The sequence below is a fragment of the Salvelinus alpinus genome, chromosome 8, assembly GCF_045679555.1.
Source record: "Salvelinus alpinus chromosome 8, SLU_Salpinus.1, whole genome shotgun sequence".
Taxonomy (NCBI): Eukaryota; Metazoa; Chordata; class Actinopteri; order Salmoniformes; family Salmonidae; genus Salvelinus; species Salvelinus alpinus.
In genome coordinates this window covers 16,714,590-16,731,577 of record NC_092093.1, presented here as the reverse complement: position 1 = coordinate 16,731,577, position 16,988 = coordinate 16,714,590, and the positions used below count along the sequence as shown (strand labels likewise).

Sequence of the window (16,988 nt, the reverse complement as noted above, 5' to 3'; positions counted from 1 at the left end):
CCTGACAGTCTACATATCATCTTTATTTTCCAATAGCTTGGAGGTAGAGACAACTCACCTTGGCATGTAGCAACTGTGTCTTGTGTTTCAAAGGGTTAATTTAATCAATCATTGATTGGCACCAACTCTGTGATCAAAGATAATCTAGCAGCTGCTGACCTGTTAGTGTGACGTCTATTACATTTCACAACAGGACTGCAGCACATGCTGCTTCTGCTACCGTGACACACACACACACACACACACACACACACACACACACACACACACACACACACACACACACACACACACACACACACACACACACACACACACACAGGAATTGTGGAATAATAATGTATGCAAGTAAGAATATGGAAAGGCCTCCTGCTAAAATACAACTTCTCATTATCCAATGGGGGAGAGTGGGGTAAATTGAGCCAAAGTGGTAAATTGAGCCACCCTTGTTTATAGGAAACGGTACACAACATTTAAAGTAAGTAAGAAACCACATGGAAAAAATGGTAAGCAAGATAAGTCCAAAAAACTGATTTCCACCTAGTCAAATACATTTATTGTGTTTCATGATGCTTGTATCTAAACCGAATTAAATGATCAGTTGGGGTCTCTATACGCTTCAAAATGAGGTCATAAACCTAGCATGAAAGTGCATCCTTGTAGCTGTGTGGGCTAATATAGTCAAAATGTTTTCCTTGGGATAAATTGAGATGATGACCATGGGGTAAGTTGAGCCAATATTTGAGCCAATGGCAAGTTGAGCAAATGTAAGCGTATTTTTATTATGCAAGGCATTATCAATGGGATATGAGGTAACAACAGGACCTGGCCCATGTTAAAAGTGTTTAAAAATTGACAAAGTGTTTGTTAGGTGTTAAGCCTGTGTTAAAAGATGCTTAAAATTATTAAAATACCAAAAAGCTATTGTGAATGTGTTGAAATGTGTTTGGGAAATAAATATACATTTTAAAAAGGTAGTGGTAATAATGAATTCAGTTAAGACATTTGTAGGCGGCTTAACTTACCTTGTCCTGCAGCTCAATTTACCCCATAATTTACCCTGTAAATTGTGCCAAGAGACCACTATATTTGCACAAGTTATGTTTTCAAATCTGTCATATTTACATGATTTCTGATTATTTCCAGGGATACACATCGTGATGTCTTTGTTAGAAATAATACTATATTTCCCTTGATGGAGTGATGCTGATTGTAAAAAATGGCTCAACTTAATCCACTCTCCCCTACAGAATCCTGGACCAAAAGATCTCATATTGAGCTCCCTCACACCATACCTCTTTTGTGTGTGTGTGTGTGTGTGTGTGTGTGTGTGTGTGTGTGTGTGTGTGTGTGTGTGTGTGTGTGTGTGTGTGTGTGTGTGTGTGTGTGTGTGTGTGTGTGTGTGTGTGTGTGTGTGTGTGTGAGAGAAAGGGAGAGTGTGAGTGTGAGAGAAAGGGAGAGTGTGAGTGTGAGAGTGAGAGAAAGGGAGAGTGTGAGAGTGAGAGAGAGAGAGCGAGCGAGAGAGTGAGTGCGGAAAAGCAATTGTTTAATGCTGAATCAGTACTTAGAAAGAGGCTGAATATTCAGAGGAAGTTACTGTGCTTGTCAGTGCATGTGTCTGAAAGGCTCAAATCATGGAAAGGAAGGAGAGATCACAATGAATGCCAACCGAATTATGCATAGAGATGTGCCTTCCAATAGAGCCTGAATAGAATGTCAAGTGAGAATGGTCTGGACATGTACTTTATCCAGATCAATCGTTTAGGACCATTCCTAATGAACTTTGTGTTTACGGAAAATATATAGTTAACTAAGAATCATATAAATTAGGCTAGTCCAGAAAAACAAGAAAGTTGAATTTACCATGTAAAATGAGAGGTATGAGGGCGTCAGTGTTGGGAGGAGCTGTGGCTCCTAACCATCTCTCTCCGAGCTGCTCCGGGAGATGCATTCTTTATTCAGGGGAGGGTAGGCCCAGTAGGGTAGGAGGGACCTGAGTGACGATGAGAGAGCGAGATAAGAGACAGACGGAGAGAGAGAGAGAGCAGAGAGAGAGAGAGGTGAGCGGTGCACACACATCACTATCAACTGAATTTATCTTAGCAAAATACCTCTGGTATTCCAAGCATGGAAGGCAAGTTTTTATCGTCCCCAAAACAATCCGAACGCAAGCCGTCATGATTGGGGGATCAGCCAGATTCCTTGAAAAGTGCGTGTTCGCTGTTTCGGGGGACTCCTACGGAAGAAGTCGGTTCTGCCTCTGCTGCCTCAAGTCCTGCTCTCCCGCTCTAATGCCTTGCCCAAGGTTTTGAGAAGCGCTGAGGTGAGTCGTAGGTTGTTGAGCTGCCTGACGCGGAATAGGAGAAAATTTCGGACAGATCAGAAAACTGTTTCCCGAACTCAGGCAGCATGCTGTCCGGAATACCTACGGGTGGCAGTGCGCTCGGAACCGAATCGCACAAACAATACCGAATGGCGCTGGGTCAAGGCAAAGCAATAAAGAAAAAAGTTTAACATGATTAAGGGACATACAATGGATACGGACAAAGCCTCATCTAAGGTAGGCTACAGTAGTCCAAATGTTTTATAGCACCGTAAAGGCAATTTTTTCTTCACAGCAGTTGGTTTTCTATAATGCCGAGCTGAATTAACAACTCTAGTTTACTAGAAGGTGTTTCAATCGTTTTTTGTGGAGTTCTCGTTTTATAGGCAGATTGAACTGGATTTGGTTCATACATTATGGAGGTATTAAAACTCAAGCGCTATGGTATTATTTTTATTCAAAGCACGCCGTTTCCTAATATATTATATTATCTTTACAATCTACTGCCATCTATAAACGAAATGTGGTCAACTTGTCAATAGTTTAAAAAAAAAATTGTTTATAGATGGTACAATTTATTAATCCGTTAATTAGTTTTTTCATCATGTCAAAGATCAATGTGCTACAAAGCGCACGGCTTTAGTTTTTTTTTCCTTTAGAGAAAAGCGAAGCCTCCGTTTGCACTTGAAATTTCAATGCTCGGTTACGGCTCTCAATGTCCCTTTGTAATAATTCATTCAAATGAACACCACTCACTGAGCTGCCTTTGAAGTATACCTGATCCGAGTTTTATCGCCTTTTAAATAGCCGATCCGTTTTAAACTTTTAATAGCGTTATTGTCATTTAATCCAATCCTAATCGGATTGAACCTGGCCGCGATATCACTTAATTCATCTGGCGAGAACTGTGCTCCCTCAGCCGAGAAACGTTGTTCTATCTGTTCACACAGACACATTGGCAGTTGCCTCACAACTTGCCCTCTGAGTTAATTGGTCCGAATGTACATTTCTCTCTCTGTGCAATACATTTTGTATTTGGATACATGGAAATGCCAACTTTATTGTGTGTGTATTAGACGTGTTCTTCAGCCTTGCTTCTAAAGGTTTTTTGTTTTCCTCCACAGTTCCTTCCAATGTCCAATGTCGTTATTTATGCAGCTATAATCATTTTAGGTACTGTTGCCGTGGCAGCAAATGTATTGCCGCATGTGGTTGCTGCTTATTTCCCCTGAAGCTTATTTGATTAAATTTAGCCCTTTTCAATTTCGAAAAGTAGATCGCAGATGTATTTCATATTGTTTGTTCCATCTTTATAAGGAGCAGTGCCCCATCTCAACAGTCTACAGAGCAACCGAACAATACAGATAACTTTATTCTATCCATATGCACATTCCTCCTTGGCTATGTTACCCAATCCCCTATTGAAAAGGCTGCCCATCAAACCTGTTTTGTATTAAAGGTATGGGTCTATTCAGCATTGACACAGGGTGGTGCTCCTGTTAAGTTAAAAGCACTGATGGGGAGGAAATGTGTAATAGGCAATAAACTTGAATACTGGGATGCGGGGAGCTGAGGCCCTACTGTAATAATCATTTGGTGTCTGCTTATATTTGTCCTTTTTCACACATAAAAGTGTGCATTAATTGGAAATTCGTAATTTTTTTTCATATCCCAACTCTCCCTGAGACACCTTCAGAGAGTGGGGTCACGGCCAGGGTCTGCCATTATCAACAGAAACCTTGGAACAACTAGGGTTAAGTGCCTTGCTCAAGGGCACATCGACATATTTTCACCTTGTCTGCTTGGGGAATCGAACTACCGGCCTTTCGTTTACTGGTCCAACATTCTAAGCGCTAGGTTAGCTACCACCCTGGATGGCCTACCTGCTGTACTGTAACCGGGTGGCCTTGTGCTGAGGCCCATACTGTAACCGGGTGGCCTTGTGCTGAGGCCCATACTGTAACCGGGTGGCCTTGTGCTGAGGCCCATACTGTAACCGGGTGGCCTTGTGCTGAGGCCCATACTGTAACCGGGTGGCCTTGTGCTGAGGCCCATACTGTAACCGGGTGGCCTTGTGCTGAGGCCCATACTGTAACCGGGTGGCCTTGTGCTGAGGCCCATACTGTAACCGGGTGGCCTTGTGCTGAGGCCCATACTGTAACCGGGTGGCCTTGTGCTGAGGCCCATACTGTAACCGGGTGGCCTTGTGCTAAGGCCCATACTGTAACCGGGTGGCCTTGTGCTGAGGCCCATACTGTAACCGGGTGGCCTTGTGCTGAGGCCCATACTGTAACCGGGTGGCCTTGTGTTGAGGCCCATACTGTAACCGGGTGGCCTTGTGCTGAGGCCCATACTGTAGCCGGGTGGCTTTGTGCTGAGGCCCATACTGTAACCGGGTGGCCTTGTGCTGAGGCCCATACTGTAACCGGGTGGCTTTGTGCTGAGGCCCATACTGTAACCGGGTGGCCTTGTGCTGAGGCCCATACTGTAGCCGGGTGGCTTTGTGCTGAGGCCCATACTGTAACCGGGTGGCCTTGTGCTGAGGCCCATACTGTAGCCGGGTGGCTTTGTGCTGAGGCCCATACTGTAACCGGGTGGCCTTGTGCTGAGGCCCATACTGTAACCGGCTGGCCTTGTGCTTAGGCCCATACTGTAGCCAGGTGGCCTTGTGCTGAGGCCCATACTGTAGCCGGGTGGCTTTGTGCTGAGGCCCATACTGTAACCGGTGGCCTTGTGCTGAGGCCCATACTGTAACCGGGTGGCCTTGTGCTGAGGGCCATACTGTAACCAGGTGGCCTTGTGCTGAGGCCCATACTGTAACCGGGTGGCCTTGTGCTGAGGGCCATACTGTAACCAGGTGGCCTTGTGCTGAGGCCCATACTGTAACCAGGTGGCCTTGTGCTGAGGGCCATACTGTAACCAGGTGGCCTTGTGCTGAGGCCCATACTGTAACCGGGTGGCCTTGTGCTGAGGGCCATACTGTAACCAGGTGGCCTTGTGCTGAGGCCCATACTGTAACCAGGTGGCCTTGTGCTGAGGCCCATACTGTAACCGGGTGACCTTGTGCTGAGGCCCATACTGTAGCCGGGTGGCCTTGTGCTGAGCCGGGTGGCTTTGTGCTGAGGCCCATACTGTAACCGGGTGGCCTTGTGCTTAGGCCCATACTGTAACCGGGTGGCCTTGTGCTGAGGCCCATACTGTAACCAGGTGGCCTTGTGCTGAGGCCCATACTGTAACCAGGTGGCCTTGTGCTGAGGCCCATACTGTAACCAGGTGGCTTTGTGCTGAGGCCCATACTGTAACCGGTGGCCTTGTGCTGAGGCCCATACTGTAACCGGGTGGCCTTGTGCTTAGGCCCATACTGTAACCGGGTGGCCTTGTGCTGAGGCCCATACTGTAACCAGGTGGCCTTGTGCTGAGGCCCATACTGTAACCAGGTGGCCTTGTGCCCACTCTAAACCTCTAAACCATGTTAAGAAATGGTCCAATATCGATCATTTATCGCAAGTGGAGGAGCTAAATTCTTTTCCAATCCCATTTCATTTGACAGGCTGTGTTTGTCACTCTGGGGTTGGTATAAAATCCCACCCACTCACACACACAACACACAACACACACAACACACACACGCACACACGCACACACACACACACACACACACACACACACACACACACACACACACACACACACACACACACACACACACACACACACACTCACTCCCCTTATATTTCATTTTGCAGTTCCTTATTTCATGTCTGTGTGCTGGAGATGGTTGGTTGTTTGTAATATGTAAGGGGAACCTTTAGAGGAGAAACAACACATATCTCTGTTTACTGTAAGCACAACAACCAGCTCTGACTTCAAAACACTGCTCTAACAAAGACAAAGAAGAAGCAAAGACTGTTTTTTCACACAAGAGCTGCCTGATGCATCTGTATGTTTTCCTTTCATGTCTCTGCTATATCTCATTTATGTTTCATACGGTTCAAAATAATTGCAATGTGTTTATTAGCATGTTATTTAGCACTGAGGCATTGACTTGTTGCTGTGGAAATCTAAGAATGTGCATGCTGTCCTGGCATCTACTATATTCTCTCCTCTCTCTTTGACTGAGAGGAAGGAATGAAAGCCCCCTTTATGTCTGCTAAAACCGGATGTTCTAGAACTCTCCTGCATTTTTATCAGATGGTTTGAAATTTCGATAGAAATAGCCTGTGCATACATTTCAAAGGAGTGTGAAAGTGTGAGACTGTGTGGATCTGTGTGTGGGTTAAGTATGTGCCTGAGAGAGAGAGAGAGAGAGATGCTATCTGGCCATAAACAGAGTGTGTCTCTATGGATCTGCAGTATGTGTGTATTTTTTCAGCCTGTGTGTGCATGTGAGTTGTGACAGAGCTCTTTTTTTCTCACAGAGAGAAACAGACCACCCCTGCCCTAAATCCCGCCACTAATCTCGCCTTTCCTTTGTCTTGTGGAACAGGTCTCTGGATCCAAATGTCACCCCCCCTGGAAGCTGCCCCAGGCGGGGACCAGCAGTGTGTGACGGTGACGGGTGGGTGGCGTGGAGAGGAGAGGAGGAGGCCACAAACACATCGGCTTTCGGCTGCGATTCTGCACTAAATTGGCCCAGGCTGCGTCCTGTCCTGTGAGGACGAGCAGAGAGTGCTCTGGTCTGATATCTCAGCATGAATGGAGTCAGAGTCAACTTCACTTAGAGGACCTGCTCTTCCTAAAGAGACCGCTGTCTCTCTTAAAGTTGAGGACTAATCAATTACAGGGGGATTAAGCCTAACCCTACAGCTTCTTGTTCTACCGCCCCGTGAAGAAGAGGTGAACTCAGCATTATCGAACTCTTTCAGTGGACTGTTTTTATGTTGATTCTTTTGGTGGATTTACTTCAATACTTTCAATACTTTTCCCCTTTTTTTTCTTATTTTTTTGTTGTTGGTGCATTGCTTTTTCATTTCTCCAACCCAAGGACATTCCCCTCCTTCTGATTTTACACTATGGAGTTTCAGGCTGGGCTGTGTAATAAAGATTGGGGTTCATTTCTGCGTTTCTGGTTGACAGTCATCCTGAGTCTCAATGTGCACTTCAGCTGCCCTGCCACCTCGTGCCCAGAAGAGTGCCGCTGCGACAAAACCTTTGTTTACTGCAACGAGCGGAGCCTGACGTCTGTGCCTCTGGGGGTGACAGAGGGCTACAAGATCCTCTACCTCCACAACAACCAGATCAACAATGCAGGGTTCCCATGGGAACTACACAATGTGGCGTCCGTGGAGACAGTGTATCTCTACGGCAACCAGTTGGACGAGTTCCCCATCAACCTGCCTAAGAACATCCGGGTGCTCCACCTGCAAGAGAACAACATCCAAACCATCTCCAGGGCTGCCTTGGCCCAACTTCCCCGCCTAGAGGAGCTCCACCTGGACGATAACTCCATCTCTACGGTTGGGGTGGAGGAGGGGGCGTTCCGGGATGCTGTCAGCCTCAAGCTGCTCTTCCTCACCAAGAACCACCTGAGCAGTGTCCCCATTGGTCTCCCAGAGGACCTCACAGAGCTGCGATTAGATGAGAATCGTATCGCCGTCATCGCTGAGGAGGCGTTCCAGAACGTGACGCGGCTACAGCGCCTCCTGTTGGATGGCAACTTGTTGACAGACGAGGGCGTGGCCCCGGGGACGTTCCAGGAGCTGTCCAACCTCCGGGAGCTGGCGCTGGCCCGTAACTCTCTGACGTTCCCCCCGCCCCTCCTCCCGACGCAGTCCCTGGTCAAGCTCAGCCTGCAGGATAATCAGATGGACCAGATCCCAGTGACAGCCTTCTCCGGCCTCCAGAGGCTCGAGAGACTGGATATCTCCAATAACCAGCTGCAGACGCTGACACAGGGGGTCTTTGACGGCCTCGTCAGCCTCAGACAGCTCACTGTTCGGAACAACCCGTGGCGCTGCGATTGCACCGTCAAATGGGTGGTGGTGTGGCTCAAGTCGCTGCCAAGCTCCATCAACGTGCGCGGTTCAATGTGCCAGAGCCCAGCGAGGGTGCGCGGCATGGCAATCAGAGAACTCACCCTGGATTCTATCCAGTGCCCAGCTGGGACGGACCTCCAGCCCGACTTCTGGCCTACCCTGCGCTCCACACCCCCGCACCCCCAACTCCCCACCACCACCCTCATTACCTCCTCCATGACCAGGTCTATTCCCACCTCCACAACCTCCTCCTACCCAACATCACCCTCCCCTCCCCCTGCCCTGCCTCCCCACCCCGCTGGCCCACTGCCCCCATATGAGGACCCCCTACGGATATCCTTCCATGTGGTCAATGCCTCCTGCATCGAGGTAAGCTGGGCTTCCTACTTCACCGTCACAGCCTACAAGGTGACCTGGGTCAAGATGGGCCAGAGCCTGATGAGCGACGTCAGCCGCGAAAGGACGGTGAGTGGGGAAAGGCGGAAGCTTAGCTTGACCAACCTGGAGCCCAGGTCGGTGTACCGGGTCTGTGTTTATGTGCTGGACACCCTCAACTCCTACCGCCCAGGGGAGGATACAATATGCTCAGACGCCAGAACCAAGTCGACCTCATCCAGCTCCAACAACAACAAGGCCACAGGGTCGGAGGAAGCTCAACAGGACACCAACTCCACTCTCCTTTTGGCCGGGGTGATAGGCGGGGCAGTCCTTGTCATCCTGGTAATGCTGCTGAGCCTGTTTTGTTGGCACATGCACAAGAAGAGCCGCTCTGAATCGTCCAAGTGGAAATACAACCGTGGCAGGAGAAAAGACGACTACTGCGAGGCGGGGACCAAAAAGGATAACTCTATACTGGAAATGACTGAGACCAGCTTTCAGATAGTTTCCCTGAACAATGAGCAACTTTTGAAAGGGGATTACAGGATTCAGCCCATCTACACACCCAATGGAGGCATCGGCTTCAGAGACTGCCACCTCAGTAACAATAGCTTAGCCTACTGCAAGAGCAGCAACGTTCCCAGCACCGAGTTCTGCCACACGTGATGCTTCTAACAGGATGCTCCCACACCAGTTGTTTGAGAAAAGAATATACTGTACCATAGATATTTCCAAGTTCTGTCTGCCATGTAATTTATACTGTGGACAGTAATGTGGAATTCTATCTGCTATCTTTTTTACTCTTAGTTAGAAGGAATACAAATGGTTTTCTAATCAGTAGGTTTAAATTACAGTAAGTGTTTTTTGCTTAACTTCGGGATTGGAGTCCCTTCTACGGGACGGTTGAGCTAACGTAGGCTAATACAATTAGCATGAGTTGTAACAACACATTTTCCCAGGACATAGACATATCTGATATTGGCAGAAAGCTTAAATTATTGTTAGTCTAACTGTACTGTCCAATTTACAGTAGCTATTACAGTGAAATAATACCACACTATTGTTTGAGGAGAGTGCACAATTTTGAACATGAAAAGTTATTAATAAACAAATTAGGCACATTTGGGCAGTCTTGATACAACATTTTGAACAGAAATGCAATGGGTCATTGGACCAGTCTGAAACGTTGCACATACACTGCTTCAATCTAATGGCCAAAATCTAAATTGCACCTGGGCTGGAATAATACATTATGGCCTTTCTCTTGCATTTCAAAGATGATGATACAAAAAAATACAAAAGAACGGTTGTTTTTTTCTTTGTATTATCTTTTACCACATATATTGTGTTATATTCTCCTACATTCCTTTCACATTTCCACAAACTTCAAAGTGTTTCCTTTCAAATGGTACCAAGAATATGCATATCTTTGAATCAGGGCCTGAGCTACAGGCAGTTAGATTTGGGTATGTCATTTTAGGCAAAAATTGAAAGAAATTGTCAGATCCTTAATTTTAAGTACTGTATATAGGAATTTGTACCATTACGACACACTGGGTTGGTTCTGACAAACGCTGCCCTGTCTGTCAGGTTTTGGGTTGTTGGGTGCTATGAGGGATGGGATTCTTTGCTAACCACAGGAGCTAAATGATGGTCTTTGTGCAGAGCCACCCCCTCAGAAACATTAGTTACGATAACACAGTGGTCAGGGACATAGTAACACTGCTGATTAGATTGCAGTGGAGAATAGGCACTGCTGGTGTTTTTTTTAAGAATCAAAGTGCACTTTCTAATGTAACAGAGAGAGTAAGCAGCCATCCAGGAAATTAGCTTTTTGTGGAAATCCCATCAGAGAGGAAAGCGCACACTTTTCAACACCCCCTATTACCCTCACAAGACAAAGTGAACATGTATGAATGTGGTAGGCAGGGAGAATGCCTTCACAGGACTAAGTGAACATGTATGAATGTGGTAGGCAGGGAGAATGCCTTCACAGGACAAAGTGAACATGTATGAATGTGGTAGGCAGGGAGAATGCCTTCACAGGACTAAGTGAACATGTATGAATGTGGTAGGCAGGGAGAATGCCTTCACAGGACAAAGTGAACATGTATGAATGTGGTAGGCAGGGAGAATGCCTTCACAGGACTAAGTGAATGTGTATGAATGTGGTAGGCAGGGAGAATGCCTTCACAGGACTAAGTGAACGTGTATGAATGTGGTAGGCAGGGAGCAGTGGAGGCTGCTGAGGGGAGAAAGGCTCATAATAATGGCCAGATGGAGCAAATAGAATGGTGTCAAACACCTGGAAACCATGTGTTTGATGTATTTGATACCGTTCCACTAATTCCACTCCAGCCATTACCACGAGCCCATCCTCCCAAATGAAGGTGCCACCAACCTCCTATGGCAGGGAGGGAGACTGCTTTGACAACTGGATATAGATTATCTGTCAGTGACACATGAGATAGTACCAGCTGTGGCCACTAGGGGGCATGTTCTCTCAGTCAGTATAGAGGGGTAAGCAAGAGAGTTAGCAGTAAAGATCCTTTAGCTCCAGCAACCATAACTCATGGTTGTCACTAGTTGCCACAGCCACAAAGTCAAAATGGCTATATTGTAAAGATTAATGAAGACAAAATGTGGTTAGGGTTAGGCATAAGAATAGCAGTGTGGTTAAGGTTAGGGTTAAGGTTTAGACAAGGTTTCAAATCAGATTTTAGGAAGATAAATTGTAGAAATAGGTGGGTTTTAGACATAATTATGACTTTTTGGCTGTGTTAACTAGTGACGACCGTTACTCAATCTCAAATGGCATTGCTCTGAGTATTAATGCTCATTAAGTTGCTCCAACTTAATGATGTGGAATAATTTAAAACTAACTGTGCTCAGCTTTGTTGTTCAGCGGCTAAATGATATTGATTTGTACCACAGTGTGTTACTATCATTGGGGAGGCCCATGAGGTTGTGTTGGGTATCTTGTCTTTGCAGGGAGGTGTCTGCAGTGATGATGAATGTGTAGGAGATACACTCACAGTTATTATACAGTCCGCTACCTTTCTATTGTCCTTTATTGTTTAGTATTTAAATGACAAATGTGTGAATCACAACGAATGATCAATGTGATTATCTTTTATCTGCTTTACACTGTGTTGATAGAAGGAGTTTCCTGCTGTAGCATGTGAATAATTTCCATTGGGATTGGCTATTCTATTCATTAATTCATTGATTGGTTCAAACGACCGATTCACCATTCACCAAAACAACAGATTCACCAAAACAATGTTAGCTAAATCTGGAGCTGCCCCCAAACATGAAGCATGAACATGTTCTTATCTGATCTCCCTCATCTTAAAGCTTCTCAGACTGCATCGGCTCAATTAAAACTACAGTGCTTCTGATGCTGAGAGAGAGAGAGAGAGAGAGAGAGAGAGAGAGAGAGAGAGAGAGAGAGAGAGAGAGAGAGAGAGAGAGAGAGAGAGAGAGAGAGAGAGAGAGAGAGAGAGAGAGAGAGAGAGAGAGAGAGAGAGAGAGAGAGAGAGAGAGAGAGAGAGAGAGAGAGAGAGAGAGAGAGAGAGAGAGAGAGAGAGAGAGAGAGAGAGACACACAGGGAGAGAGAGAGAGAGAGAGAGAGAGAGAGAGAGAGAGAGAGAGAGAGAGAGACACACAGGGAGAGAGACAGAGAGAGAGAGAGAGACACACACAGGGAGAGAGAGAGAGAGAGACACACAGGGAGAGAGACAGAGAGAGAGAGACACACAGGGAGAGAGACAGAGAGAGAGAGAGACACACAGGGAGAGAGACAGAGAGAGAGAGAGAGACACAGGGAGAGAGACAGAGAGAGAGAGAGACACACAGGGAGAGAGACAGAGAGAGAGACACACACAGGGAGAGAGACAGAGAGAGAGAGAGACACACAGGGAGAGAGACAGAGAGAGAGAGACACACAGGGAGAGAGACACAGAGAGAGAGAGACACACAGGGAGAGAGACACAGAGAGAGAGAGACACAGAGAGAGATGCTATCTGGCAATAAACAGAGTGTGTCTCTATGGATCTGCAGTATGTGTGTATTTTTTCAGCCTGTGTGTGCATGTGAGTTGTGACAGAGCTCTTTTTTTCAGGCAAGCTGGCTCCAAGTTAGGAATGCCTGGTGCCACTGAGAAGTCATCATTATACACTTCTTACTCCGACTTTATTTGCTTTGACATGATTTTATTTTGCGGGAGGAGTTCAAAGGATCCACCCCCCTACTCATTTAACATTTACATTTAAGTCATTTAGCAGACGCTCTTATCCAGAGCGACTTACAAATTGGTGCATTCACCTTATGATATCCAGTGGAACAACCACTTTACAATAGTGCATCTAACTCTTTTAAGGGGGGGGGGGGGGTTAGAAGGATTACTTTATCCTATCCTAGGTATTCCTTAAAGAGGTGGGGTTTCAGGTGTCTCCGGAAGGTGGTGATTGACTCCGCTGACCTGGCGTCGTGAGGGAGTTTGTTCCACCATTGGGGTGCCACAAATTGTGTACTCCTCATAATCCTCATCCAAAAAAGTGAGAAAAATATGCAGACTTTATTTTCCAGACTTGGTCGTGTGAATCACAAGTTGAGAGAGGGAGGAGGGCCAAATGACAGGAGATTACCCTTCCCTTCACGGGACACCATTAAACCACTGCATTCCAATGGTTTGGCTGGACTTTAGACCAGTGGTTCACAACGAGGGGTATGAGGACCTTGGCCTATCCACAGGGGGTACTTGAAAAGACTCATGAGACCATAGGCCTACAGGTAAAATGCAAATGAGGGGGTGCTTCAGGGGTAGCCAAGGCAGAAAAAGGTTGGGAAACACTGTCCTTGACTAAAAATTATTTTGGATGGATATTCTAACAATATCAACAGTAAAGACCATTTTAAAGGTCAAACTCTTGTGCTGGGCTGTTCATGGCTAGAATCTCTGTTGTATTGTCTGTATTTGAATAACTGCCATGCCAGTGCATGTATTAGTGTTAATTCCTTCAGTATTTCCCGAAGTGGGGAGTTTATGATGCTATAAACACTATGACGCCATCATTCATCTTGACGTTTACGCTTTCATACGTGCTTTTTGAGTCTAATTTCCATTTATTATGCAGAAACTCTTTTTGTTAAGAAATGACAGTTGCTCTTCTGTGGTTATCAAAGTGTCTCCACATTTTTCTACCAACGTACACATATCAGCGTATCAACCTGTATTAAAATCTACGTCCAACTAGCCCCACTAGCGTAAGCTGACCTATCGTCAGTTTGACACTCATTAAGTTTGACACTGCTACATGGCAAGTTACCTACAATATCCAACTGACATTTACTGACCTGCGGTCAGTTTCACACTGCTACATGGCCCTAGTGCTTTTGACAGGTTATTTATCCACTGAACACTTTAACCTACCTGCCTGTAGAACAGTTATTCTATCTGACAATAATTACATACAGCAAAGTGTCTTTGTTTTCTTTACCAGGGATTAGGTTTTAAATGTATTGTTAGTCAGTCAGGCCAACCTGTTGCAACAAGTTCCCAAAGGAATGTTCCAAGGAGTGATAATAGTCCATTTATTGCCTTACCTTTATGCAGTACTGTATGGGCAAACTGTACTTGGTTAGTTCAATTACTTGTTCAGAGCAGAAGCAAGGTTTAAACTAATGATTGAATAGTTACTGTATGGAAAGCACATATTTTCATATTTCTGCAACAACAAAGAGAGAGTGACAGACAACAATAGATCTGACACATAACTAATGAAAGACTGTTCATTCGTAACGACGCCTTGAGTGGTGCTGGGTAATGAATGATACAAAGTGACTGAGAAGCCTTGTTGGTTATTTGCGGCAGTACATTACTCTTAATTTCCTCCCTCATGTAAAGAGAGTACACAGATGCAATGGCGTGACCAATGGAATTAGACCGAACACATTATAGAGAGAGAGAGAAGTGAAAAATAGAGACATACTGAAACCTCTGGTTTATTACTGCTTCAGGCTTTGCTAGTAATGTCCTTAAAGCTCATTGATTCTCATTGGAATAACTATGTTAAACCATTGGCAGATCAATTCAAACAAAGTACCCCAGTGGATAAAATGTAATACATGTTAAGTTATCTTTGTTTCGTCTCTCGTTCATTTTCAGTTTGAGGGCAAATCCCCCTCATGTGCATTACTGTCTGCAAATTTCCATTATAGACTAAAATTAATTCAAGGAGTTGTGCATCTATTCACAGAAGTCTTCAGCAAACTATTAATGGATTTTTGAAGTAATTGAATTTTCTGTGTTTTGGATAATCAACACTTCCCCATACAGCTGCTGGGTTGGATTCATTGAAATAATATGAACAACGACAGGCTATTTGTTCATGTATCATTTGACAGAAGAAAGTATGCTGAAAATCAACCATGCATGTAATTTGGCTTCTTTAGGGTGTTCTTGACTATTATGGCTTTTCATTGCGTTGTTTTGACTTTAACATCATAAACCAATATGCTATTTAGGAACCAAAGTACAATTTTTGTTCTCATGATGAAATCTTGTTGTTGTCCCATGTATGTGCCTTGAGGTTAACTTACAATGTAAAGTTCTTGAAACCTTTAAATGTTTTTGCACAAAATGTAAATATAGAAGTGAAGAGTTTTGCAAATAAAAGTTCCATGGGATTTGATTCATCGTCATTTCAATCAGAATGTTTTGTTTAAGCTCTCTGAAACATTTAGTTTACTTTAGATGTCAGCAGATGTACTAGAGAGGTACTTTTCCACAACTTGAGTAGATCCACTGACAATGTTACTGACCTTGTAATTGTTTACATGGCGTTGGTTCTCTGTTCTGGTGACTGCATTCTACAGTAGCTGACAGCTGTCAGTGTGTGCGAGTGTATGTGTGTGTATGCGGGTGTGTGAAGACAGTGACATTTCAAAATAGAGCACAAATAGGCACTGTTCTGGGTAAAACACTGAGCTTTAATTCCTATCTACAGAGTTATCTACCTATTGAACTTTTAATCCACGTATGCTTACAATGTGTCATCTATAGTTATCCACATATTTGTACCTGGTTATCATTCATACTGTAGCTCAACACGTCACATTACAACTATCCTGCTTAGCTTTGAATTGAATACGGTAATGTTCTACTGTGTAACACAAGTGCATCCCTATTTATGTCATTGACAAATGTACGTATATCACAAAGCTTATGTGCATTTCTTACGGTGCAGGAAAAGTTATCCTGCAATAGGGTAATCAAATTAAGATCCTACAACTGTAGATGAGCTGGTTAATTGACTCTTATTAAATGTAACATTGATGTCCAGTTGTACACATAGTCAACTTGGATTCCATTTGAGCAGTTTGCCTGCTAAACGCTAAATGCTCTAGTTCTGATTCAATTCCCCGAATTCCATCTTCTGTACCATTCAATAGGCTTTAATTACAGCCTGCATGGAGGTGAGGCCTTGCCCTCTCCGTTCTGCAGTGTTATAACAATGTATACAATGGATCTCTGGATCTCTGCCCATCTGCCTCCACTGATGAGGGTAATAATCATTAAGTAGAAGGAGACAGCAAATCCACTGAAGATCATTGCCTTGGCTTACTGTTCTGAGTGGAATATCAACACACAAATTGATGGAATTTTTTTTTAAGTAGGCTACTGCTTAGTGAGTAAAATGCTTTGGCTAAATGGTTGAGAGGAACAATTGGAAGGATATTTGGACTGGTTTTCTATCATGGGAAAACGTTTTTCTAAGGCAGAGATCATCAACTTGATTCATTGTTTCTTGTGCGGATGGTCAGGGTGCTAGATCATGATTTCTAATCATTTGCAAACTGCAAATTGACCGCAAGAAGCCCAAACATATATAATATTTGACTAAAACATAATAATTTCAAACCTTGCCTACATTTGCCTAAATCTTTCTGTTATGCGTAAGAATACTTGGGAACAGATTTCCAAAATGTAAAGAACTTGGAGCTGGTTTTCTGGTGTTTCTACAGTCTTTTATATCCAACAATGAAAATGTAAAACATATATATTTCAAATAAAACCACCCGTGGGCCAAATTCAGCCCGCTGGCCGCCAGTTGGGGAACCCTGTCCTTAACTTCTTATGGCTGTAAGCGGAGCCTTGAGTACCCTGGAAAGAGGTGGCCATTTCAAACGGCCTCGTTCTCAATTCTTGCTCGTACAATATGCATATTATTATTAATATTGAATAGAAAACACTCTCTAGTTTCTAAAAACGTTTGAATTATGTCTCTAAGTGAAACAGAACCCTTTTT

General features: G+C 44.6%; 1 protein-coding gene across 3 annotated transcripts in view; it reads left to right on the top strand.

Annotated features, from left to right (window-relative positions):
* LOC139582638 (leucine-rich repeat transmembrane protein FLRT2-like) overlaps positions 1-9,797 on the top strand; it is a 62,112-nt gene extending 52,315 nt beyond the window's left edge. The window contains exons 1-2 of one of the 3 annotated variants that reach the window (XM_071412804.1): positions 1,970-2,323; positions 6,810-9,797. In XM_071412804.1, the coding sequence (XP_071268905.1) occupies positions 7,336-9,342 (2,007 nt within the window). In that variant the 5' untranslated portion in view covers positions 1,970-2,323; positions 6,810-7,335 and the 3' untranslated portion in view covers positions 9,343-9,797. Of the gene's footprint in view, positions 1-1,969; positions 2,561-6,809 lie in introns of those variants that run through there. The other 2 variants (XM_071412803.1, XM_071412805.1) reach the window with 2 other exon arrangements.
* Positions 9,798-16,988: the final 7,191 nt, after the last annotated feature.